The 23,909-nt window shown below is 54.7% G+C and overlaps 2 protein-coding genes across 3 annotated transcripts in view; both read left to right on the top strand.

Moving 5' to 3' along the window:
* The first annotated feature begins 1,974 nt into the window (after positions 1–1,974).
* Positions 1,975–12,827, top strand: LOC309591450 (lysosomal alpha-glucosidase-like). The gene is made up of 20 exons (XM_082313823.1): positions 1,975–2,041; positions 3,233–3,749; positions 3,958–4,103; positions 5,069–5,234; positions 5,746–5,842; positions 6,887–7,006; positions 7,269–7,387; positions 7,455–7,586; positions 8,380–8,490; positions 9,338–9,451; positions 9,624–9,708; positions 10,070–10,187; positions 10,550–10,683; positions 10,804–10,955; positions 11,148–11,296; positions 11,387–11,528; positions 11,726–11,824; positions 11,952–12,116; positions 12,197–12,343; positions 12,585–12,827. The coding sequence occupies exons 2-20, from the start codon at positions 3,243–3,245 to the stop codon at positions 12,645–12,647; spliced, it is 2,766 nt and encodes a 921-aa protein (XP_082169949.1). The 5' UTR covers positions 1,975–2,041; positions 3,233–3,242; the 3' UTR covers positions 12,648–12,827.
* A 588-nt stretch (positions 12,828–13,415) lies between these two features.
* INTS1 (integrator complex subunit 1) overlaps positions 13,416–23,909 on the top strand; it is a 33,187-nt gene continuing 22,693 nt past the window's right edge. For both annotated transcript variants that reach the window (XM_082312723.1, XM_082312724.1), the window contains exons 1-19: positions 13,416–13,514; positions 13,640–13,930; positions 14,509–14,705; positions 14,947–15,084; positions 15,825–15,984; positions 16,345–16,450; positions 16,736–16,922; positions 17,061–17,206; positions 17,512–17,653; positions 18,004–18,180; positions 18,453–18,561; positions 19,169–19,289; positions 19,959–20,036; positions 20,564–20,721; positions 21,919–22,015; positions 22,418–22,509; positions 22,839–22,899; positions 23,283–23,480; positions 23,740–23,869. In XM_082312723.1, coding sequence (XP_082168849.1) covers positions 13,457–13,514; positions 13,640–13,930; positions 14,509–14,705; positions 14,947–15,084; positions 15,825–15,984; positions 16,345–16,450; positions 16,736–16,922; positions 17,061–17,206; positions 17,512–17,653; positions 18,004–18,180; positions 18,453–18,561; positions 19,169–19,289; positions 19,959–20,036; positions 20,564–20,721; positions 21,919–22,015; positions 22,418–22,509; positions 22,839–22,899; positions 23,283–23,480; positions 23,740–23,869 — 2,646 coding nt within the window. In that variant the 5' untranslated portion in view covers positions 13,416–13,456. The remainder of the gene's footprint in view (positions 13,515–13,639; positions 13,931–14,508; positions 14,706–14,946; positions 15,085–15,824; positions 15,985–16,344; positions 16,451–16,735; positions 16,923–17,060; positions 17,207–17,511; positions 17,654–18,003; positions 18,181–18,452; positions 18,562–19,168; positions 19,290–19,958; positions 20,037–20,563; positions 20,722–21,918; positions 22,016–22,417; positions 22,510–22,838; positions 22,900–23,282; positions 23,481–23,739; positions 23,870–23,909) is intronic.

The following is a 23,909-nucleotide window of genomic DNA, read 5'->3' as shown; positions in this document are numbered from 1 at the left end:
CGGACACCGTGAGGCTCTCGGGGGTGATGGGAGGCGATTTTGGTCCTCGGGCTCCGTGGGGTGGCCACTGGCGGGGCTTGCCCTCCTCCGCCGGGCGCCGGAGCAGCCTTCGCCCCGGCGCCACCGGCTCCCAGAGCCCCCCCGAGCGCTGCCGCAGGGCCAGATCCTGCCGCAGGGCCAGATCCTGCGCCCAGTCCTTGCTCTTTGCTTGTGCAATTGCGAGAGCTGCTAACACAACACCCCGACCCCAAGGGCGTCAGCGGCGTTTCGGACCCCGGGAGCATCCAACAATGATGAAAACGCATCCGAAAAATGCAGTAACGCAGGTGGTTGACCAAACCCAACTGCCTCCATCAAAGCAGGGCTCCCTTTGATTTTTTTGTGTTTGTAACTATATTAGAAAGTCTGTGTTGGCCCCATGCAATTTGTGCTTTCCAGCCTCAGGGCCAAATATCCTTCTTGGAGCGGACCGTAGTTGGCCATAGTTGAGGCTTTGAGTAAGATCCCGTCTTTTGCTGCTCCCTTTGCACAACATGAGCTGCAAAACACAGGGAGCCACACACCTGGCACAGCCCCACGGGTCTGCGTGGCCAGAGCGAGCCCTGGTTGAAGCAGGGTTTGGGCAGATGCACCACCCTGCTGTAAAGAAACCCCTGTTTTTAATTGGAACTGAGCTAATGAGGTTGGTTAAAGCTCCCAGGCGATGGCACAAAGCTGGCGCCTGGTGTGACTGCAACAGCATTGGCCTTCACCTCTCCCAGATTTTCAGACTCTGGTTGAAAACTTGCCCTGGGCGCTGGGATGGGATGAGCTCAGGGTTGGAGGGCAGATTTCACCCATCCCTGTGGTCCCTGCTGATGCCTCTGAGGTTTGTCTCCAAATCTCCTTTACAGCCATGGAGGGTTCTGGTGGCTCAGAGAGCCAAGACAAGCAAGGAGAAGGGTGATGGTGCTGGGAGCCTTGGGGCCACCGATGTCCCCAGCATGGCCACCTGCCCCACTGCCTTCTCCAGGTGGTAATAACCAGACCAGAGCTGTCCTGCATCATCCAAGACTTCTCCCTGAGACATCCATGAGATGGTGGCCCCCAAGGGCAGGAGGGATGGGCTGGCTGCATCCTGGGTGGGGGGTCTCCCCCTCCATGGTGACAGCCCCATGCATGGGGGTCACCAGAGTGGAGGTGTTTTCCCCTGTCTTTGCGACGACATGGGTTTGATGGATCACATATGGTATAGGGGTTTGTGTCGCCTGAAATTCTGTTTCTGGGTGAACCGTCCTGTTCACAACGGCTCTTACTTTTTGTTTTCATTCCCTGGGGAAAGCAACTCTGCTCCAAAGGTCTGTTGTCCTTTGCTGCTGACCTTTAGACTGCAGTAGCCTTCAATACTAAACAACAAGCAGCTCTCCAGTCCCCCAAGAATGGGAAAGGCTGGGCAGGGAGCGTGCAATTGTATACACTCGCTAACCAGATGAACAGGAGTGCATGGGAGAAAGGACCTTTGCTGAAAACCTGGATGGAAAAAGGGCTTTGTTTTGGGAAGTGTGGGGTTTTGTGGGTCTAGCCCACCCACTATGTGCTCAAAACACACCCGGCATCACGATTCCCCGAAGCCACGGTGCAGGATTCAGCACAGGCACCTCTTTCATGCTGCTTTGGGTAAAGTGCTCTTACCCCTAAAAGGAGGGTAGAAGCATTAATACACTGAGTTTTGAGCCCCTGCGTGCATCCAGGCTGGGGAAAATCTAAAAAATCGCTAATCTCCCGTATTCTCCACCTCGGGGCTTTCGAACAGCACTGAGTGTAGATACATACGTGTAAAAAATAAAATACAAAGGACACAGACCAGAAGAGCGAGCGGCTGAGAAGTCGCCGGCGAGGCGTGTGGGAGGCGCTGCTACTAGAGAGGAGCGGTAGGAGTCGGGCGTCTTGTAGGGTTTTTACGGTGGAGCAGGCAGCGCTGCAGCGGCTGGGAGCCCTGCCTGCCCGCTGCCTGCTGCCTGCTGCCTGCTGCCCGCAGCCACAATGTCAAGAGGAGACACGTGTATGTAAGCGCCTGGCATGGCCGGAGCGGGGCCCAGGCGGGCCGGGCAGGGGGGTTCCCGGGGTGCGATGCCTCCCGGTGCCGGGCTGGGACCCCCCCGCCCCCCCGGTGCCACCGCTGCGGGGTGACATCGCGGGGCGGCCTGGCATGAGCACGGGGACACGGGCTGGTGGCATGCCGAGGTCCCCGGGGTTCGCATGCCGGGGGCGGCGGGTGGGTGCTGCCGCCCCCCCGCTGCCACCCACGCGTGGGGAAGCGACCGGCGATTGCGTAAGGCTGAGGCGCTGCGTGGGGCAGGCGCTGCCGCTCACGGGTGGCTTCGGAGCCAGGCCCCGGCAGGTTGAGCCGTTTTGGTGCCGGAGCCGGGGGCAGGGCTGCCGGGGAATAAAATCTGCTTTTGGGGGAGAGCCGTTTTGCTGAGCTTTTGCAGATCGCAGGGCGGAGGCGAGCAGGGTCTCAGTGCTATGGCTTGGGCAGGAGGTGGCAAGAAGAAAGTTGTGTCTCTTATTTAAGGTGCTGAGATTGCTCCCTGCACTCAGCAGGAGCGTGGGGGTCTCCTTCGCTTACAGTCTGGAAGATGTTTGCCTGCGAGGCTGTTAAAATCAGATTTTATCAGTGGGAGGCAAAGACTGACGGCATATTCCCTGCCATCCCTCGCCCAGCTCTCCCTGGGGCTAAAATCTCTGACTCAGGGCTTTGGGCGCTGGCAGAGGATGCTCAGGAGCGGAGCGGAGGATGCTCGGGAGCACCTTGGAGCCGTGGTTCCCAGCACCATGGCTCTGCTCCGATGGGTAGAGGGAGCTCGGTTTTGCCTGCAGCTTCCAGAAACACTGAAGCCCATAAATTCAGACCAGGGAAAAACTCCTTGTGGGGCCGCTCTGCCACCCCCTGAGAGCAGGTGGGGTTCAGGCGGATGGCGCTTAGTCCCTTGGGGCTGCCAGAGAGTCGTGTGGCAGAGTCTTTCCACACTCCAGCAGGGTCAGGACCACCTGGCCCTGGCAAAGCCACCCTTTGCCGAGTTTGCTGTGTGCATCTTAGCTGACATCATGGTGCAAGGTGCCGAGGCAGGCAGAGGGGGTCGGGCTCTGCCTGAAGCGCGGGTGTCGGGAGCGGGGAAGCCATCCACAAGGCTTGGATGAGCTCTCCCCCTCCAACTCCTTCACACCTGCCTCCCTCTCCCCCTCGCTCCAGCACCAGGGCGATGAAGTCATACCAGAAGCTGACGACGGCGGTGCCGCAGCCAGGGGCATGCCAGGTGGAGGAGGCCGGCCGCGGGAAGCTGGCCCCGTGGTGGGTGGGCAGCGGGCTGTTGGTGGCCGCTGTGCTGCTGAGCACCATCACCGTCTGGGTGCTGCGGCAAGTATCAGGGGGCTGGCCCGGACCCGCACTGCCCCCCAAATGTCTCCTGGTACCTGAAAGCCACCGCTTTGACTGCTACCCGGAGCGGCGCGTGGTGGTGACCCAGGAGCTCTGCGAAAGCCGGGGGTGCTGCTTCATCGAAAGCCCCCCACCAGCAGGGGGAAAGCGGGGGGTGCCCTGGTGCTTCTACCCCCCTGACTTCCCCAGCTACACCCTGGAGAGCCTCAACCAGACAGCGCTGGGCATGGTGGGGCTGCTGGTACGGAGGGAGAAGACCTATTACCCCCGGGACATCGAGATATTGAGGCTGGACGTGGAGTTTGAGACAGACATGCGGCTGCACATCAAGGTGAGCTCCCCCCTGGCTGCTCTCTAGAGTTTGTGGCCTCACATCTGCACCCCTGCACCCTCCATCCCATAGGTGACCATCCCCTGCTCAGACCGAGTCTGGAAGTTACCATGCTCTAGGCATGGCTGTATGTGGCCTCAATGAGCGTCTCCAACCCTTTGCCCTCTTGCTTTGCTGGTCTTTAAAGTGCATTTTCTCTCTTTTGCAGATAAGGGATGCAGCCAACCCGCGGTATGAAGTTCCCCTCGAGGTTCCCCAGGCAATGAAGAGAGCAGAAAACCCCATCTACAGCCTGGACTTCTCCTGGGACCCCTTTGGGGTGCTGCTGCGGCGCAGGGCAACAGGGACGGTGCTGTAAGAACCCATCTCTTCCGCGTCCCACAGCGGGTGGGGGAAAGCTCATCCCACTCTAGGCAGGCTCCAGCACGCTTCCCAGAGATTTTTCCTTAGGGAAAACCACACCGCGGGATTTCCAGCCAATAATTACTCTTCATCTTTCTAGCAGTGCTCACATGGGGTTGCGGCAGCACGTGGCTTCCCAGCCCCATGGGCTGGCCATGTGCTTGCTGTGGCCGTGGCAGGGCTGGGTGGGATCAGCACCTCTCCACAAACCTCACAGTGCCCTAATTCTCCGTGAGGTCCTACAGCAGCCAAACATTGTGCAGGTCCCCGACACATCACCAATAAGGGACCTGGTGGCTTGGGGAAAGGGCCACTGAAGGATTGTGGCTTTGCCTGTTTCACCCTGCTTTTGGGTTTTCCTGGCTGTCCAAGCTATAGGGACACCCACAGCTCCAAATTTTTTGTGGAAAAGGACTGTGGGTGGCTTTGCTGCACTACTCTCTGTCACCTCCATGGCTTTGCCCACAATAAGCCATTGGTGAACACCGACGGCTGGTCGATGTATGGCCAGGGTGTTTTGAGATCCCATCCTTTCCTCCTCCTTCCCGTTTACTGGTGCCTGTGGTCCATACTTTACTTGGGAGCTGCTTATCAGCAGCAACAGGCTGAGAAACCCCACCACTGCATCGCCTCGGTGGTTAATAATAACCTGGGTGGAAACTTATGGTGTCAAAGGCAAGGCTGCGCCGTGCTGGGTCAGGCCACTTCAGGCTTGGGCTGTGCCTCAATCCAGCCAGACCCAAATTTGCCGCCTGAGCCAAGGTGTTGGGGCTGGATGCAGGGTGGGACATATGTTGCCATGCTGGCCTTTGGGATGCTTTGAGAGGGGAGGAGTCAGTTGTTGGTGGGCAAATGGATCCAGATGAATCCCAGCATCCCCTCTTGACTCTCTGTCTCCCTCGGTGTCACCCTGGCAGGCTCAACACCACTGTGGCCCCCTTGATCTTCACTGACCAGTTTCTCCAGATAGCCACATCGCTCCCATCCAGGTTCCTCTATGGGCTGGGGGAGCACCGTGGCACCCTCCTGCACAGCCTGGACTGGAGCACCCTCACGCTGTGGGCACGCGACGTCTCTCCCACGGTACCATCTCCCCTCTCCCCATGGGAGTGCAGGCGGCGAGGATGGGAGTACCGCTCTCCAGTGCATTGGACAAGCCCTGGGAAAACATGGCAGGGGGGTGGGCAGCAGCACTGGGAGAGGCAGGGGGTGGTCGAGGCCAACGGGCAGATATGTGCTGTGGAGGATTTCAGAGCAGTTGCAAAACGCTCTTGGCACTCCGAGGGCCCCCGATGTTTTCCGCTCCACCCTGCCACTCGTGCAACAGGTTGTAGTGAGGCAGGAGGTTTCCTCCTTGCCCAGCCTGTCTCAGTAGCAGCCCCTGAGCTGCGAGGAAGAAGCAGCCTCCTATCATCTTCAGCGCCAGCTCTGAAACCATCCTCATCCCTCTCCTTGTCCTCCACGGTGGATGGCAGATGCCTGGTTAGGTGGTGGCAGCAGATGCAACTTGGGGCCATTTATTCACCCTTGGTGACACGGGGCTCTCCCGCTTTGCCCGGGATCTGCTCTCTCACCCGGCACCTCCTCTTTGCAGGAATCATTCAACCTCTACGGCGCTCACCCCTTCTACCTGCTGATGGAGGAGGGCGGAGATGCTCATGGGGTTTTTCTCCTCAACAGCAACGCGATGGGTAGGTGTCCCAGGGGACCCCGGATGGCTTGTCCCTGGAGGATGACCCAGCAGGTGGGGACAGATGGGAGCTGCCAGAGCGGCCAGTTCGGGAACTTGGGGCGAGAGGAAGCCGTAAACGGGAAAGATGTGGTTTGATGGCTCCGTTATTGAGCGTGGCCATCTGTTTCCTGGCTACGGTGAGGCTCTTTAGCAACTGCCGAGCAGTTTAACCACACGTCCAGCTGCCGAGTTGCCATCAGAAAAGCAAGTCCCTCGCATGCGGGTCCATGCCTGTTCCCTCTCCGCCTGAAACAGCCTTGCCTCCAGGCCTGGTGGCATGGCGCAGCTGGGGTGCAGCCGGAGATGCCGTCTGCCGCCTGCACTCTTCCCAGCTGTGCTCCTCCGGCTGCGCCGTGGGATCCACCTGTGTATGCCAGCTGATAACACAGCAGCTCCTGCGTGTTCCTGCTGTGTCGTGGACAGCACAGGCAACCACCCGTCCCTCCCAGCAGCTGCTGCTTGCAGCCAGCTGGGCCAATGCTGCGCACACCAGGGCTTTCATAGCTCCAGCTGTGCTCGGCTTTATTGCAGCGATGCTCCTGAGGAGGAGCTCGCAGGAGATGCAACCACCTGAGCTGAGGTTCGAGGGCTTGTTCGTGGGAAAAGTTCTTCCCAGGAAAGCCCTTGCTCCCACATGTTTGCTTGTACAAGTAGCTCTCAATTGACTTAGGAGGGGATTTGGGGGAAGGACGTGAAGGAAAGCCCTGCATGTGCTTGGTCTTTAAGTGGAAGCCAGGAGAATGGTGCAGCTTTGGGCTTAAAGACCAAATTTTTAAGATAGTGAGCTTTCTCCCTGTGTAAATCAGTGATCTCCCTGGGCTGCAATGATTTAAGTCTCCAGACACCCATTTAGCATCCACTGAGCACAAGGCAGGGATTTCTCCATTCCTCTGCTGGAGACTGAGTGTTGCCTGTGGTGCTGCCTGGTCCCTGCCATAGCGGTTGGGGTCTGGGGGCTGCTCCCCAATTCTCACTGTCTTTTTCTCTTCCCCCTCCTGCAAAGAGGTGGCCCTGCAGCCTGCTCCAGGCCTGACCTGGAGGACCATCGGAGGGGTGCTGGATTTTTACATCTTCCTAGGGCCCGATCCCAACATGGTCATCCAGCAGTACCAGCAGGTGATAGGTAAGTGCCTGCACCCCGACATGGCCATCTGCGGGCACCTTCCCTGCACCCACATCCCTGTCTCACCCCAGCTTCACCACCGTCCCCGGCCCTCCCAGCTGGGAAGGGGTCAGCAGTCTCCAGCCATCCCATCCCCAGCCCTCCCGGCACGTCAGGCGTCCGTGGTCACCTCCTTTGCCCTTCTTCCCTTCCCCTCCTATCCTTTTGAGATGCTGCTGTCATCTCAGGACGCCCCATCCATGCTCCTGCTCTCTCACTGCAGGTTTCCCGGCCATGCCACCCCTCTGGGCACTTGGCTTCCACCTCTGCCGCTGGGGCTATGGATCCAGCAACGAGACCTGGCAGACCGTGAGAGCCATGAGGAACTACCAGATCCCCCAGGTAATCCCCAGACCCGTGGAGGCGGGGTCCGGACTCTGTCACCCATCCCTAAGCCTCTCTCCCGCAGGATGCACAGTGGAATGACATCGATTACATGGACGGGTACCGGGACTTCACCTTCGATCCCCAGAAGTTCGCCTCCCTCCCCTCGCTGGTGGAAGACCTCCACAAACACGGGCAGCGCTACGTTATGATTTTGGTACTCCTCTTCCTCTCCTCCTGCACTGTCTTTGCTGCAGAGCTGGGATGCAAGGCAGAGGTGTAAGGGATGCTTGCAGTCCCAGCTGATCATCCCCAGCCCCGGGTATTTTTATCTGAGGTCGGTCCCCAGTGCTGGGCAGGCAGCTGTAAATTGCCACTGGAAATCCCCCTAATGCAGGGACAGCAGAGACACAGGCAGGTTCTCGTGCTGTGCTCCTGTCTGCTGAGGGACTGCAAGGATGCCGCTGTCCCCCGTGGGCGGAAGAATGGAGGAACTGTTGGTCAGGCAGTTTAACTCATGGGTGCTTGGCTCGGGTGCCCGGCTCAGGTGCCCCCACATCCCCATGAGTGCTGGGATCTCGTGACCCAACTATGATCTCCCTTCTTCCCTCCGTGAGGAAAGGGGGTGCAGGTTCTGCTTGCTGGGGGCAGTGGGGACCAGGGGGTCCTGGGGAGGGAAAGGTCAGGTTCCCTCCCTGTTGAAGTCCCCACTGTAGCCCAAGCCTGGCCGTGACCCAACATTTCTTGCATAAGCATCAGATTTCTTATATTTGTCCCCCCCTCCCCAAAACGCCCTAACGGGTCCTGGGGACTTGCAGAAGTGGCATTTTAGAAAACATGCCTGGAAGTGTTGAAGCAAGTTTCTGTTCCCCTTGGGGGGAAACAGCCACTGTGTGTGGGCTCTGGCTGACCCTGTCTGGGTCGTCATCTTCTCTGAATCACACAGGCCTGGCAGGGGGAAGGGGCCACGGTCTGCCCGGAAAGGCACTAACCCTCTGCTCCGTCCCCAGGATCCTGGCATCAGCAGCACCAACCCTCACGGCTCCTACTGGCCTTTCGATGAAGGCTTGAGACGGGGCTTGTTCCTAAACACCACCCAAGGGCAGCCACTCATCGGGCAGGTGAGGCACTCCTGGGGGAAATCCCAGCCCCGCAGGGTTGTGCAATAGCACGGATGGGATTTCATCCCTCACGCTGGAGGGAAAGCCAAGCAGCCAAGTGACCTCTCTGGGATGATTGCCAGAGCCTGGCTCAGCCCTCAGCCTCATGTGTCACCTCCCGGCGTCTCCACCAGCCCCAGGAGCCAGCCCCTGCCCCGGTGGAGGCACCCGTGGAAGTCATATGAGCTTAACAGGGTCGGCGGTGTTGCTCGAGGCCGGTCATCTGATTTCTCTCCCTTCCCGTTTCTGGGGTGAGGGGATATTGTCTGCGATGGACACGCGCTTCCGAATCTGCTCTGCAGTGGTTCCCTCCCAGTTTGTCCCCCCCTTTCCCAACCATTTGCTCCCACTGGCCCTCCCTTGCCATCTACAAGGAGGGGGCTTTTAATGTAGCCTGAAAACATGGGGAAAAATTAATCGGCCAAAATTCCTGGAGTGAGGCAAAGCACGGAGAAATCATGGCTCTTCCCTGATATGCCCTGGCCTGGGTGGTGTCAGGGTTTGTGCAAGCAGAAGCAGAGCAGCTGCTCCATAAGCCATTGCTGCCCGCTTGTCCCTGTGCCCCTCGCCCGGCTGCGGGGGCGTCCCCAGCACCCCGAGGCTCCCGGGTACCATGGAGGCAGGAGGGATGCTGCGTGTGCAGCATCCAGGACTCGAAGCAGTCAGCCCAGGGTTATCTTCTGTTTTATTGCCTGTTTCAAACCCCAGTCCTTTGACATACTCACAGCCCCCTGACATGCCGTCTGCCACAGCAGCCCCCCATGAGCTGCCTGCCCGCTGAACCCACGGTTTTGTGGTCTCTCCGCAGGTCTGGCCTGGCTTCACTGCCTTTGCAGACTTCTCCAACCCGGACACGCACCAGTGGTGGCTGGAGAACCTGCAGCGCTTCCATGCCCACGTGCCCTTCGATGGCCTCTGGATTGTGAGTCCCTCCTTGCCCTTGGGTCGCTCCCTGCTGGCGGTTTGGCTCGCGCCTGGTGCATGTCTCTTGGTCCCAGCAGGATCGTCTGTCCCTCAAATGCAGCTTTTCCAGGTCTATCCACTAATCCCCAAAACCTCCTCCTTGAAAATTCTCCGCAATTGTTTTTCCTTAGGACATGAATGAGCCGTCCAACTTCATGGATGGGTCTGAACATGGCTGCCCACCAGGAGAGCTTGACAGCCCACCATACACCCCGGGTAAGGAGGGAGGTGAAATACAAGGCTGGGTTGGTAGGTACCACATGCTTTGAGATCGCTGGCAGCCAAGTGCTATGGGAGAAAACCATTTTTAAGAGACATCCTGTCTTCGTTTTACACCCTGAACGTCTCCATCCCTACTTGTGTGTGCCAGTATCCATGCCCAAGCCTTGCACTCATGTCAGGGCCATGTCAGGGTGCAGGATGGGACCATCTGCATGACCTTTTGGCACTGGGTTGGCAGGAATGGCTGGCTTCTGTGTGCGGGAGGGCTGGCCCAGAGCCAGCAAGCTTGGGGGAGGTCCATGTCCCCTGCACCCCTCCACCACCGTGTGCCAACAGGGGCTCTCCCTCCTGGCAGCTGTGCTGGGCGATTCCCTCTCTGCAAAGACGGTGTGTGCCTCAGCGAAGCAGAAAGCCTCAGTGCACTACAACCTCCACAACCTCTACGGGCTGATGGAAGCCAGAGCCACGGCGAGGTACCCGAGCATCCTGCTTCCCGCCAGCCTGGGGATGGGATGGGACAAAATCCTGCTGCTCAGGGCTGTGTAGGAAAAGAACAAGGATTTGAGTGCCCAACCCAAAGAGGAGATGCTCTGGCTGCTCACAGCCTCTAGGATGGGAATAACCCAGCAGAGGAGGGGAGTCAGCACTGCTCTGGGAGGGATGGGTGGATGAGGCCGGTCCTGGCGCTGAGCCTTCCCCGTACCTCTTGGGCTGACTCTCTGGCACTGCAGAGCTGTGATGGGACTGGACCTCTCCCTCCACTTTTGAGGGATAAGGTGAACTCCTGGTGGGCTGCTCTCACCTCCTGCCCCTGGCTCTCCCCATTGCCTTCCAGCGCCTTGATCCAGATCCGGGGGAAGCGCCCCTTCGTCATCTCCCGCTCCACCTTCCCCAGCCAGGGCCGGTATTCAGGGCACTGGCTGGGCGACAATCGGAGCCAGTGGAAGGACATGTATTACTCCATTCCAGGTGGGTGGCACGGGCTGCACACAGACCCCCCTACCAGCACCCCCAGCTCCATCGAGCTTTCTGCTTGTTCAGAGACATCTCCAAAACTCCCTGCACCCTGCTGACCATCCCTGCCCTCAGGGCTGCTGAGCTTCAGCCTCTTCGGCATCCCGCTGGTTGGGGCGGACATCTGCGGCTTCTCCGGCAGCACCTCAGAGGAGCTGTGCACCCGCTGGATGCAGCTCGGCGCCTTCTACCCCTTCGCCCGCAACCACAACACCCAGAACGAGAAGGTCGAGGGCAGCGTGCCTTGTGGGAGGCTTCCCAGGGGTGGGGTGCAGGATATAGGATGAGGGATGCGGGATGAGGGTTGCAGGATGTGGGATGCGGAATGCGGGATGCGGAATGCGGGATGCAGAAGGGCAAGGGCAGTGGGGATGCCCAGCAGGAATGGGGCAGCCACTGACTCCCCACATCTCCCCCAGGCCCAGGACCCGACTGTGTTCAGCCCTGCAGCAAGGACAGCCATGAAGAACGTGCTACTGACCCGCTACTCCCTCCTGCCCTTCCTCTACACCCTGTTCCACCGTGCCCACCTACAAGGGGATACCGTTGCCCGGCCCTTGTTCTTTGAGTAAGAGCATCCCCGCCGGGAGCTGGGGAGATGCTTAGGCTGGATCATGGAGAAGCGGCTGATCCGAGCGGTGTCTCCATCCCACCACAGGTTCCCCCAGGATGTGGCCACCTTGGGACTGGACAGGCAGTTCCTGTGGGGCCGGAGCCTGCTGGTGACGCCGGTGCTGGACCCCGGGGTGGACTCGGTCACAGGCTACGTCCCTCGAGGCGTGTGGTACGACTTCTACACGGTGAGGAGCACCATGGCACTCAGCTGGGGGCCAGATGGTCCCCGCTCAACCATTTTGGGGCTGTGGGTGGGAAGCCGCAGCTGAGCCCAGCAAGCCCCAATGGAGGAAGGAGTGGAGATGGCTGCTTCCCACACCCATGCCCGAGCCCACCGCCATGCCCGACACCCTCACACCCGTATCTCTCACTGCCTGCCCAGGGCTCCTCGGTGAACAGCAGCGGGGAGATGCTGAAGATGTTGGCCCCCCTGGAGCACCTCAACCTGCATGTCCGGGAGGGTGCCATCCTGCCCACCCAGGTGAGTGCCCACCCGTCACCTCCCCGGGGGCTGTCCACAGTGTGTGTGTCCCCCACCAGCACCTCTGCTCCCAGATCCCCATCCTGGGTGCTCACAACCCTGCAGCACCCATGTCTTTGAACCCCAGAAACCGGGGACCACCAGCGAGGTGACCCGAGGGAACCCCCTGCACCTCATCGTGGCCTTGTCCTCGAGTGGCACCGCCTGGGGGGACCTCTTCTGGGACGACGGCGAGAGCCTGGACACCTTCGAGCGGGGCAGCTACTCCTACCTGGTGTTCAATGTCACGCAGGTGGGACAGGGTGGGGAGGGGAGGAGTGGGGGGTCCTGTGGCACCTAGCCACCTTGAGCTCATGCCATCCCCTCCTGCAGAACATCTTCACTTCCACCGTCCTCCACACCAGCACCGAGGCCACCGAGGTCACCATTGGCACACTGAGCATCTTTGGGGTGCAGGAGCCGCCCAGCAAGGTCCTCCTGAATGGCCAGGAGAAGCCCTTCTCCTACCTGGACAACCAGGTATTGCCCCATCTTGGGGTGCCCTGTCCTGGGTGTCCCCATCCTGGGGGTCTCCATCCCTCCTCCCCTAGCCCTTGTCACAGGGTTGGTGGCCGAGGAGGTGGGTGAGGACTCCAGGGTGGCTCTACTGCCATGTCCGGTTCAGGGGGAGTGGAGCTCATCCCAGCTGGCTAGGGGAAAGGATGCTCTGCATCGCACCCTGCTGACGCTGTACCCCAAAATGTCTCCTCCCCTCCCGCAGGTTCTCACTGTGAGCGACCTTGGCCTCAGTCTCAACCAGGGCTTCTCCCTGCGGTGGCTGTGAGCAGGGGCCGTGGGGTCACCCCCCCCTCGCCGAGACCACCCGTCCGGGAGATGCTTGATGCTCCAACCCTTGAGGCCGGGATGCCGCCATGCAGGAGGCAGTGGGGACCGTCACCTGCTGCTGTGCAGCCCCCCTTCGGCACAGCTGGGGACGGGGGGCGCGGGGGCTTGGCCGCCGGGTGCCCGCGGGGTGGGTGGTGTGGGTCAAGGTGTGGGCGCCCGCGGTCCCCGCTGCAATAAAGGAGGTGGAGAGCTCGTCCTGGGAGCGTGACCTGGGGACAGTGTGGCATTGGGGGGGCGGCATGGGGGGGCGAGGGGGGCAGCTGGTTGCTGCAGGGCCCCCCTATTTTAGTCCCTGATCTCGGTCCTCCCTATTCCATCCCCCCAATGTCAGCTGCTCAATTTCAGCCTCATTCCAAGCCCCCTCAATCCCAGCCCCCCCAATTTCAGCCCCTAATCTCAGCCCCCACAAATTTCAGCCCCTGATTCCAGCCCCCCTATCTCAACCTCCCAATTTCAGTCCCTAATCTCAGTCCCCAATCCCATCCTCAGTTTCTGCCCCTAATCCCCCCAGATTCCAGCCCGCCCTATCCCAGCCCCTTGACTCCCTTCTTTGATCCCAGACTCCCCCAACCCCACTGCCCCCCCCCGCGCCGCGCCCTCCGGCCACCAGGCGGCGCTGTCCCGCGGGGCGGGGCGGGAGGTGCCGCTCCGGCGCAGCAGTCCGGTCGCGGGAGCGGGGCGGGTGCGACGTGGGATTTCCGCTTCCGGTCGGCGGCCCGTCGGCAGGGGCCTGTGCTCGGCGGCACCATGAACCGGCCGAAGGCGGCAGCCGTGCGGCGGCCCAGCGCCGTGCCCAAACCCTCCGGTGAGTCCCAGCGGGCTGCGGCGGCCTCGCCCGGGGGAGGGCCGGGGCCAGGGCCAGGCGGGCGGGCGGGGGGCTCCGGTTGCCGCGGTCCGGTGCTGTCACGTCTGCCCCCTGTCCCCTTGCAGCGCACCCGCCGCCGGGAGACTTCATCGCGCTGGGCTCCAAGGGGCAGAGCGGCGAGGGCAAAACCGCCGTCACCCTGCTGAAGCCGGCGCCCCCCGGGCTGCCCTCCGAGCGCAAGCGGGACGCGGCCGCCGCCTTGGCGGGCCCGGCGGGGCTGACCGGCTTGACCAAGCGCCCCAAGCTCTCCTCCACGCCGCCCCTCAGCGCCCTGGGACGCCTGGCAGAGGCGGCCGTGGCCGAGAAGCGAGCCATTTCACCCTCCATCAAGGAGCCGTCCGTCATCCCGATTGAAGGTGAGGCCTCGCTGCGCTTCTGCCGTGACAGGCAAGCGAGGGTGCGGACTTCAGTTTACCTCTGCCGGCAGCTTCAGCCCAGGAGCCTTTCAGCCTTTCTTTAAGCCCATACACTAACACTAATATCTTTAAGGGTTTTCCCTGCTGGATGTAGGGCTGAAATCACAGTTTTGTCTCCTCTCCTGTTTGCATTGGGTTGTGTTCATCCTGTCTGATAGCTGTTTAATAGCAGCATTTGAAAGACTCCCTGAGGAAATCTTTGAGTCTAGATTGTGGTATTTTATTCATATACTTCTTTAGTACACGCTGGATCTGAACGTTGCTTGCTTTTTGAAGTGTCATTCCATTTTCTGGTGTTTGATACATTTGCAGAGCAGTATTCTAGCATGGACCAACCAAAAAATAATCAAGGTGTGAAACACAACTTCTAACAGCAATTGGGTAGGGAAAAGCCATTGCAGGGGCTAAAAGTGAGCAGGTTCACGCTTTACATTCCTGGTGACTGGCCCCGCCAGCATCTCGGGGCAGGTTATTTTGTGTGAGGGTAAATACTGATGCCTGTGTGTTGATGATTGCAGTTGTCCCCACGGTGCTGCTGGATGAAATTGAGGCAGCAGAGGCAGAAGGCAATGATGACCGTATTGAGGGGGTGCTGTGCGGAGCTGTGAAGCAGCTGAAAATGAACAGAGCCAAACCTGATACCACGCTGTACCTGAGCCTCATGTACCTGGCAAAAATAAAACCAAACATATTTGCCACTGAGGGGGTTATTGAGGTGAGGGCTGTGCCGCGTTGGGACTCTTGGGCTTACTGACGTATCGTTGCTGCCAGATTGTGAGCATAGTTGCAGCTGCTCTCAAGCCAGAGCGTGATCTGCGTGTCTTTGTAAATAGCATAGCTCTGTGGCAAGCTGCTGCAATTTGTATTTCTTTTTCTAAAGCTTTTCTGTATGCTTTCTTGCGAGGTGGCTTGATTTTTTTTTTTTAATTTATTTTTTGTGGATGATATTCACGCAGGCACTGTGCAGCCTACTCCGAAGAGATGCCTCTATCAATTTCAAAGCCAAAGGGAATAGCCTTGTGTCTGTCTTGGCCTGCAACCTTCTCATGGCAGCTTACGAAGAGGATGAGAACTGGCCAGAGATCTTCGTCAAGGTTGTTGAACCAAGGGGGCTTCCGCCAGAATGTGGGCAGACTGGGTAAAACTGACCAGGGTTGGGAAGGCTGTGTGTGTTGGGGGCAGGACAGAAGCAGAGGATTCCTTCGTGCTGCAAGGGAAGGGGGTATCCAGTGGCCTGTTGCCCAGCATGGGGAGCACAGCTGGAGGAGGCAGAAATTGGAGATTGGACCTATGCTGTATTGACAAGGGAGAAAACCAGAGTCCTTGGGTTTTTAAAGGAAAATCTCAACTGGTTGATGAAATGCTGTCGCCTCCTTTGGCTTTTGTTGCCTTGTCTCTGCTCCTTTCTGAGATGCCTTTGACATCTGTACTATATAAGTGTCCCGGAGACTTCTTACTCTCTGGTTTTTCTATAGGGATCAACACAACTTGTTGATTTAAAAAGGCTAAGCTTTTAAAAGACCAGCTTCTATATTTTGGTGGTAGAAGTTGTTGTAAAGTCTTTGCTAAAGCTTAATCAGATTTGCTGCTTGAGAGGGTTGGTGCCCGGTAGAACTTGGGATGTGATGGTTTGGTTTTTTGTTCTTATGTGACATGCCTGCAGTCATCCGGTCTCCGTTTTTCTTCCACGCAATGGTTATGCTACTTCTCTTCTTCACAGCTGTATGTTGAAAACAAATACAAACTTGGGAAGCTCGTAAATACTCCTCTGATTAACCAGTACAAAAAAAGGCTTGAGCATGGTTTGTGTCCTCTTCTGTTTTCTATCCTGTAGGTTTACATTGAGGACTCCCTTGGGGAGCGCATCTGGGTGGACAGCCCTCACTGCAAGACATTTGTGGATAACATCCAAACAGCTTTTAACACAAAGATGCCTCCTAAGAGCATGCTCTTGCATGGGGAAGTTGGACGTAGTGGAGGGGACCTTAGTGCTGGTAAGAAGATGTTTAGGGAGCAGGAACAAAGGGGTAGGGAGAGGAGGGAACCTGGTGAGCTTATTGACTGGTGAGAATACTTTGTTACTGGGTGGAGTCACATAGACCAGGCTTTGAGTTCCAGGCGTTGCTTTTGCTCTCTTTGGGGCTCTTTCATTTCTAGGGGATGTTTGAGGGCAGGTAGTGAAAGAGGCTTGGGGAGTGTGCCTGTATGTGATACAGTGTGAGGAAGTGACTGGCTGTGGCTTCCTTCAGTGTTGCTGAAGAGGATCCTTGAAAGAAGCTGAGCACATAAGAGTGTGAGTGAGTGATCTCTAGAAAGTTGTCTCATGAAGCGTGCTGGGTTCTGGTCTCTCTTAGGGAGTAGTCCACACCCTTCCATGACGGAGGAGGAAGACAGCCAGAGTGAGCTGCTTATTGCAGAGGAGAAAATGAGCCCAGAGCAGGAGGGCCAGCTCATGCCCAGGTACAGTGCCTTTTCTCCCGACGTACCCGTGTGGCAGATCTGTCTGTGCTCTCCCACTCTTGCAGTGCTGCAGCAGGGAGCTCCCTCTTTGCACTAGCTACCCTGTGGCACTTGCTAGAGGATGCTAAGCATCAGATACAACTGGTTCCAGGAGAAAAGAGTAGATTTTTTTGTTTGTTTGTGACGCATACCACAAACAAGAAAGGATGCTGATCTCTAGGCACAGCAAAGTGTGACCAAGCTGGCTTGTGTGGAAGTGAATAAAATGCCATTTGTGTGGCCCAGGTATGAAGACCTTGCAGAGAGTGTGGAGGAATATGTCCTAGACATGCTGAGGGACCAACTCAACAGGCGCCAGCCAATGGACAACGTCTCCAGGAACCTCCTTCGACTGCTGACAGCAACCTGTGGCTACAAAGAGGTGCGGCAGATGGCTGTGCAGAGGCTGGAGATGTGGCTGCAGAATCCAAAGGTAAGGACAGAAGCTGTTGAAGCACAGCTCTTCTGGACCTGGGCTGGAATCCAGCCAGGAGGGCCGCATACTGTGTGCCAGTTACATTTCTGATCTGTGATGGCAGGTGGCTGTAGCCTTTCTGCTCTTCCTCTGCAGTTGACCAAGCCAGCTCAGGACTTGCTGATGTCAGTCTGTATGAACTGCAACACCCACAGCTCAGAGGACATGGAAGTTATCTCCAACCTGATCAAAATTCGTCTCAAACCGAAAGTCCTTCTCAACCACTACATGCTGTGTGTCAGGTGAGTGAGTGACCGGGTCTGTGACGGGAAGAGAAAGCACTCTGGAAGATGTGCCAAGGGCCTTGATGGTCTCAGTGTCTCTGCATAGTGGTTTTAAATACCATCTTGGACCATGGGGTGTTCTGTGTAACATTAAATGAATTTCATTGGCCTGGAAGTCTTTCAGTAATCCTTTGATATTGCCGGACATATGTGCTGCTCCATCCTCTTCACTTTTGCGTGTTAAATACTTCAAAGAGAAATCAAAACAGTAGGTCTAGCTGCAATGAAGCCTCAGCTCTGATACCTCTGGTCTTCCCTTGCAGAGAGCTGCTGAATGCGCACCGGGATAACCTGGGCACCACAATTAAGTTTGTGATTTTCAACGAACTGTCAAATGCAAGAAATCCCAACAACATGCAGATCCTGTATACTGTGCTTCAGCATAGCTCAGAGCAGGCTCCGAAGGTAGGTGTAGTGTCTTGTGTGACTGCCGGTGATCCCAGAACCCCACCCGAGAGATTTAGTTGAATTGAGGCTTAAATGAAATTTTTCCACAGACAACTGTGTGATCTGTATCATACTGTTTTGAAATTATATTATTGCCCTTGTTAGGAATAAATGTGCATAGGTGTTTTCCAACTCCCACATTCTGGGTGACCAACCTTGTGGTGATGAAGTGTCATGAGAGAAATGTTATTATAGCTCCCTGGAGGACTGAAGGCATACCACCAGCATTGTTCCCTTGTGTCTTTTCATTTTGTGGACGTAGATACATTACAATGCACTAAACGTTTTCTCTTTCTGTATGGCCTCAGTACCTAGCAATGGTGTTCCAGGATCTTTTGACTACTAAGGACGATTACCTGCGGGCTTCACGGGCTCTGCTGCGAGAGATCATAAAACAGACGAAACATGAGATCAACTTCCAGGCCTTCTGTTTGGGTCTTATGCAGGAACGGAAGGAGGCGCAGTACGCAGAAATGGAATTCAAGGTACCACTTTTTTTGACCCTTGTGCTGTTGAGTGTACCAGTGGTGTATTGGGCTCTTATATCTGGTTTTCTGGCCATTCTTTCTTTTGCTCTTTGTTATTTGAGCGAGTCAGTGTTTGTGTCTCACATTTTAATAGCAGTGCTCCCACATCCCATTTCCTAACATCCATGGTTGTCATTTTTGAAGATGAAACACTTTTCCAGAAGGCAGCTTTGGGTATTGCTGATTCAACTGACTTGGGTGGTGTGTTTGTTTGTTTGTTTGTTTTTAAGGAAAGATTTGTCATCCACATAACTGATCTGCTAGCTGTCTCCATGATGCTTGGTATCACAGCCCAGGTGAAGGAGGCTGGAATTGCCTGGGACAAAGGAGAGAAAAAGAGTAAGCAGAACAACCTAGGTTCCCTCTGAAGATGGGCAGATTGGTAGATATCTTCTGGCAGTGCTGGGGTTGGGGGAACATTGCGGCAAGAGTTAGGAAGGGGTGTAAGCCTCCGTTCTGAGTAGAGGCACAGGGGTCCTTGCTATCATCCTGAGGCTGACAGAGTTGGCAGATGTGGCATTTGCATGGCTGGGTGAATATACAGCTGCTTTTCATATCTATGGAAGCTGGGGAAAAGGGACTGGGTATGGAGGGGACTGAGGAACTGGGTCACGCCTGGAGGGGCAGCTGTAAGGATTACCAGGTACTTAATGCTGAGAAGACAGGCCTTTGGGGTGGCACTGAAGTGACTGCCCAGATGTCTTCTTCTCACGATGCTAATTTGTCCATGCTACATCTCGGGGTTTTTTTGCAGTGCACATCAGAAAGCGAAGCACGTGTACTGTCAGTGCTGGGATGCTTAAGACTGTCCAGTATACCTCTTCCCAGTTTACTGTTGATGCTTTGGAGCCCTAGTTACTATCTGCTCTTGAAACAGCCACCCTGTCCTGCTTGGCTTCTGATGGGGCTCTGATACGTGTGTAGTTTGTAACCTTCTGTTTTTCAGACCTGGAAGTGCTGCGCTCTTTCCAGAACCAAATTGCTGCTATCCAACGAGATGCTGTCTGGTGGCTTCACACGGTTGTTCCGTCTATCAGCAAGCTGGCTCCGAAGGACTATGTGCACTGGTAAGAGAGTCAGCCTGGTAATCTGCTGTGCATAACCAGTCACTTTCCCAGCAGTGTATGACATATTATGAAAAACCATGCATATGCCAGGGTTTGGTTAGATTTCTCTCCCCTTATCAGACAGGGAGCAGAAACAGTGTTTTAGCAGGGTTCAGGCCAGGACTGTCTCCTTCTCAGGAATTCCTGCAGATGCATCCTCTTACCAGAAATATATGATAATGGAAAATATTTCTGATTTGTATTATTTGGGTCCACCCAATAGGGAATTTCCAGTTGCCTGACCAAGCATGATCCCTGTGGACCCCTTGATGTTCTTTTGTCTGATGTGCTTTTTCAGGCTGTACGGTTGAGGGCTCCATAGACAATGCTGACTTCTCTGCCTGCTTCTGGTTGTATCCTGGGGTCTGGCGCAAGGCATTACTGAGGCAGGTCAAGCCAGAATTAGTAGTGTCTGAGATGTGTTCACTGGAAGCGCAAACGCCCAATGCCCATACTATATAGTCCTCTCTGTTGTGATTTGAGTTGTTACTTTTGCTAGACTAGCTTATCGAGGGGGGCTCCTTCATGTGTAGGATGGGAAGCGTTAGCAGGAGTTTGGGGAGACTGAACTGTTGAATGTGTTCTTGAGCCTCGCACAGATGGTGTTTACTGTCCTCTTCATCTCTACAGCCTCCACAAGGTGCTCTTCACAGAACAGCCAGAAACCTACTACAAATGGGACAACTGGCCCCCTGAGAGTGACCGCAAGTGAGTGTGTGCCCCACCCATAGCTGAGTACAGGCAGGGAACTGCTGTAGCTGGAGGCAGAGGAACTGGTGTTTTCTGGTGTTCCGTATATAGATCTGTGTTGGAAAGGCTTGGAACTGCTTAGATTTTCTTCATCTGTTACATTGCCTTAAAATTGAGGGATGTTGCTCCATTCTCCATCTGTTCCTCTTCCTCCTTCATTCCTGTTCCCTGTGCCAAGCTGTTCTGTGTCTTGATGCTGTAATTGTAAGAAGGGCAGCCCTGCACTGTATGGTTTGTACTGAGGTAACATTAGGGAGTTCGGACTCAGGCAGGCTGAAGTGCAGAGGTACAAGGCAATGCAAGCAATATTCCATAAAACAATTTGTTTCAGGTAGTTGCATTTGGAGCTGGAGACCAGAGAAGGGGTTGTAAACTAAGCTGGGATTTATCTTCTGCTCAGATGAGCTCTAGGGTCTGTGGAGGGTTTCAGCAACCCTCATGCTGTTGTCAAAAGAAGCGTGATTGGTGTCTCATGTCTCATGCAGCTTCTTCCTTCGCCTCTGCTCCGAGGTGCCCATCCTTGAAGACACACTGATGCGGATCCTTGTGATTGGTTTGTCACGGGACCTTCCTCTTGGCCCTGCGGATGCCATGGAGCTTGCTGACCACTTGGTGAAGCGAGCTGCGGCTGTGCAAGCAGATGGTAAGACTGCACAAAGCTTCAGCCAGCAAGTGGTTGCTTCTGTCTACATGTCGTCTTATTGTCACCCAGGGCTGAGGTGGCTCCTACCGCGTACCAAAGAACCTTTGCATCACTTAAAGTATGTTTTAGTCATGATGGCTAAGCATTTGGCTCAAAGCCAGACATGTATTGCTGTTGCTTTCTCACTAGAGAAGCTGCTTATTTTCTACTATTTCTCCCTTTTACTAATTTTCTGTCATAGAGTGTTTGGGAAATTATTGATTGTGTTGAGGATGAGGGACTGTGAATAGCCACCCAAAGTTTTGAGTTAGTGTTTTAAAATGCAGTTTAGTCCTTTATACAGACTATAAAATGAATAGAAATTTTTAGGTCATCAGAAAATGAAAGGGTTGGAAGTTAAAGCAATTAAGCCAAGTATTGTATGCTCCTCGCAATTCCATTATTCAAACACTGTTACAGAATATCAGTTACAAAAACAGCCTTAACTCTTGCCCCTTTTATTAATTCATTCAAGGTTTGTCCTGAATTCCTGCATCCTTGAAGAGTATGTCTCTTCAGTTGAGCTATACGTGTTTGTGTCAGAATAGAGGGGGTTGTGAGAGTTTGATTCTAAAGCATCTTATGTGCTCTTGGAGCCGACTGGTTAATAGCAAAGTCTAATCCGGATCTGGTCAGTGCAAGTGGAATGAGCTAGACTTTGCTGTTGAATATCCTGTGAAAATGTGTCCAGCCTCTCAGTATAGCATTTTAAATGCTGCACCATTTCAAATACTGGAGGTCTCAGAATTAAGTTAGAGCGAGTCTGAAAACCTGCAACAAAGTTGAAATGCATCTTTAGTTCCTCTGAGCTGCAGAAGTTCTGAGCAGATTCACTGTTTACCTGAAGGAATATATTGCAGTTCTGAAAAAAGATACAGGTATCACATTGGATGCATTTGGGAAAAAACTGCCGACATGAAGAATTTAAACCAAATTGCAGCTGAAAAGCTCAATATCCTTATATATTGACTTGTAACTTTTTTAAGTGTTGCTGCTTCTTAAGCGTTGTTTTTTTTGTTCCTGTAATATCATAAGAACAAGCCCACAATAACATAGTTGCTTGAAGTAAAATTTTTGTTATACTGTGATGCTTTTCTTGAAGGACTTTCAGCCAGGTAGACAGGTCAATAACTTGCTTAGTCTTTTCTTCTCCTCCAGATGTCGAGGTCCTGAGGGTAGAAAGAATCCAGCTGATCGATGCAGTCTTAAATCTGTGCACTTATCACCATCCAGAGAATATCCAGCTGCCCCCAGGGTAAGGCTTATCACATAGACAAGCTTGTTGTGATCTAGCTCATTTTTTGCCTTGTGACTAACAATACTAGCTCACAGATTTTAAGATGTTTTTCCCTATTACAATTTCTAAAAACAAAATCATAAGGAAACCTTTTCAATGTCACATTCAGGTGGGAATTTTTCCAGGGCAAGTAAGACTGGAGTCATAGAACGGACTTTCCTCTGCAAGCAGTCTGACCTTTCTGCTCTAGAAATTTTCATCTGAACCCTGCTGTCCCTTCTGAGAGAAGCTTCTTATTTTTGAAAGCCACTGAACTGATGTGGCTGTATCTAAACAGTGCATGATTAAGGAGAAAAGCAGTCTTGAGATGGGCTTAAGTAACCAAATCAAACCACTTGTATCTCTCGATGGCTTTTGCAGGTACCAGCCTCCAAATCTAGCTATTTCTACCCTCTACTGGAAAGCCTGGCCTCTCCTGCTTGTAGTGGCTGCATTCAATCCTGAAAACATCGGTGAGTGTGGACATTTTTCAGGATGCTAGTTCTGCTGCAAAAATTGGCCAAGGTGCTGTCTGCTGAAGTCTGGTTGCCTGTGTTCAAGGCATGTGCTGGGTTGGTGAGATAACCACACTTCACTAACTGCGTATTCCCCATGTGTGCAAAAATACGCAGCGTGGGAGTTTGGACCAGCATGTGGCTGGAATCACGTTGTCTGTGCTGTAAGTGTGGTGGGCTGTTCCAAAGTGAGTTTGTTGTGTGTCTCCCCACCTTGGAGTGTGTTAGAATATATGTAAAGACCCTCACTTTTTTTTTGTATCCCTGATTGCCCTTCTCTGCTGCAGGTCTGGCTGCATGGGAGGAGTACCCCTCTCTAAAGATGCTCATGGAAATGGTCATGACCAAGTTAGTATGCTTAAATCCCTACATAAATCAAATAGGCCACTGAAAACACATATTTCTGAATGAAGTTTGTGCCAGCTGGCTCCTTCCTTTCCAGTGGGACTGGTGTAAAATAAGCTGGCTGGCAGCAACACTGCAGTTTGAGTGGGAAAGGTGCCTTCCCCCAACAGAAATATTATAAGCAAGGGAATAAAGCTGAGAAAAAGGGAGGGATGACTGCGATGTGCCTTGCTGAAAAGGTCTCAGTCTCCCTGGCCCCATTGGGAAGCTGCCTTGTTTTTCCTGTGTTGCTTGATGGAGCCAAGGTCCTGGGGACTTTCTGACTGTGGTTCAGGAGTTTTGAATAGGTCAAAATAACCATTTTCTATTTTAACTTATTTTCTCAGTAATTATTCCTATCCTCAATGTACCTTGACGGATGAGGAGACGCGCACAGAGATGATTAATCGTGAACTTCAAATCTCCCAGAGAGAAAAACAGGAGATTCTTGCATTTGAGGGTCATCTGGCTGCTGCATCCACAAAACAAACAATTACAGAGAGCAGCAGCCTCTTGCTATCCCAGCTGACAAGTCTGGACCCTCAGTAAGTAGCCTTCTGCAGTCTAGTGCCATAAGGAAATCCCAGTTAATGCTAGTCAGGAAACCCTAGGGCTCATAGGGTGGTTGGTGTGGGCAAGAAGAGCCCTGAGATTTGGTAGCCTGTGGGATATGTGTCACATTTGGTCCTTGTCTTTCTGTTGCCACCTGCACGTGGCCCTCATGTGCTACTAAACTGACTGGTCCTCATCCACACCAGAATGAAAGTATGTCTGCCTGTGGATAACTTCTTATTTCTCTGGCAGGGGCCCCCCACGCAGACCTCCACCACATGTCCTGGAGCAGGTGAAAAGCCTGAACCAGTCACTTCGCTTGGGCCACCTCCTGTGCCGCAGTCGTCATCCTGACTTTCTTCTCAACATCATTCAAAGACAGGTGGGCTCCCTTGATGGCTTGGCTATGTTGTGATCTGATC

Source organism: Platalea leucorodia (genome assembly GCF_965183815.1).
Source record: "Platalea leucorodia genome assembly, chromosome: 5".
NCBI classification, from domain to species: Eukaryota; Metazoa; Chordata; class Aves; order Pelecaniformes; family Threskiornithidae; genus Platalea; species Platalea leucorodia.
This window is presented reverse-complemented; position numbering and strand designations above follow the sequence as displayed.

Excerpts from the sequence above, each read along its gene's own strand:
- LOC309591450 (XM_082313823.1), top strand. The coding sequence starts at position 3,243 with ATGAAGTCATACCAGAAGCTGACGACGGCGGTGCCGCAGCCAGGGGCA. Across the intron at positions 8,491-9,337 it reads GGCAGCCACTCATCGGGCAG|GTCTGGCCTGGCTTCACTGC; the intron begins GTGAGGCACTCC and ends GTCTCTCCGCAG. Across the intron at positions 12,117-12,196 it reads TGGTGTTCAATGTCACGCAG|AACATCTTCACTTCCACCGT; the intron begins GTGGGACAGGGT and ends CCCCTCCTGCAG.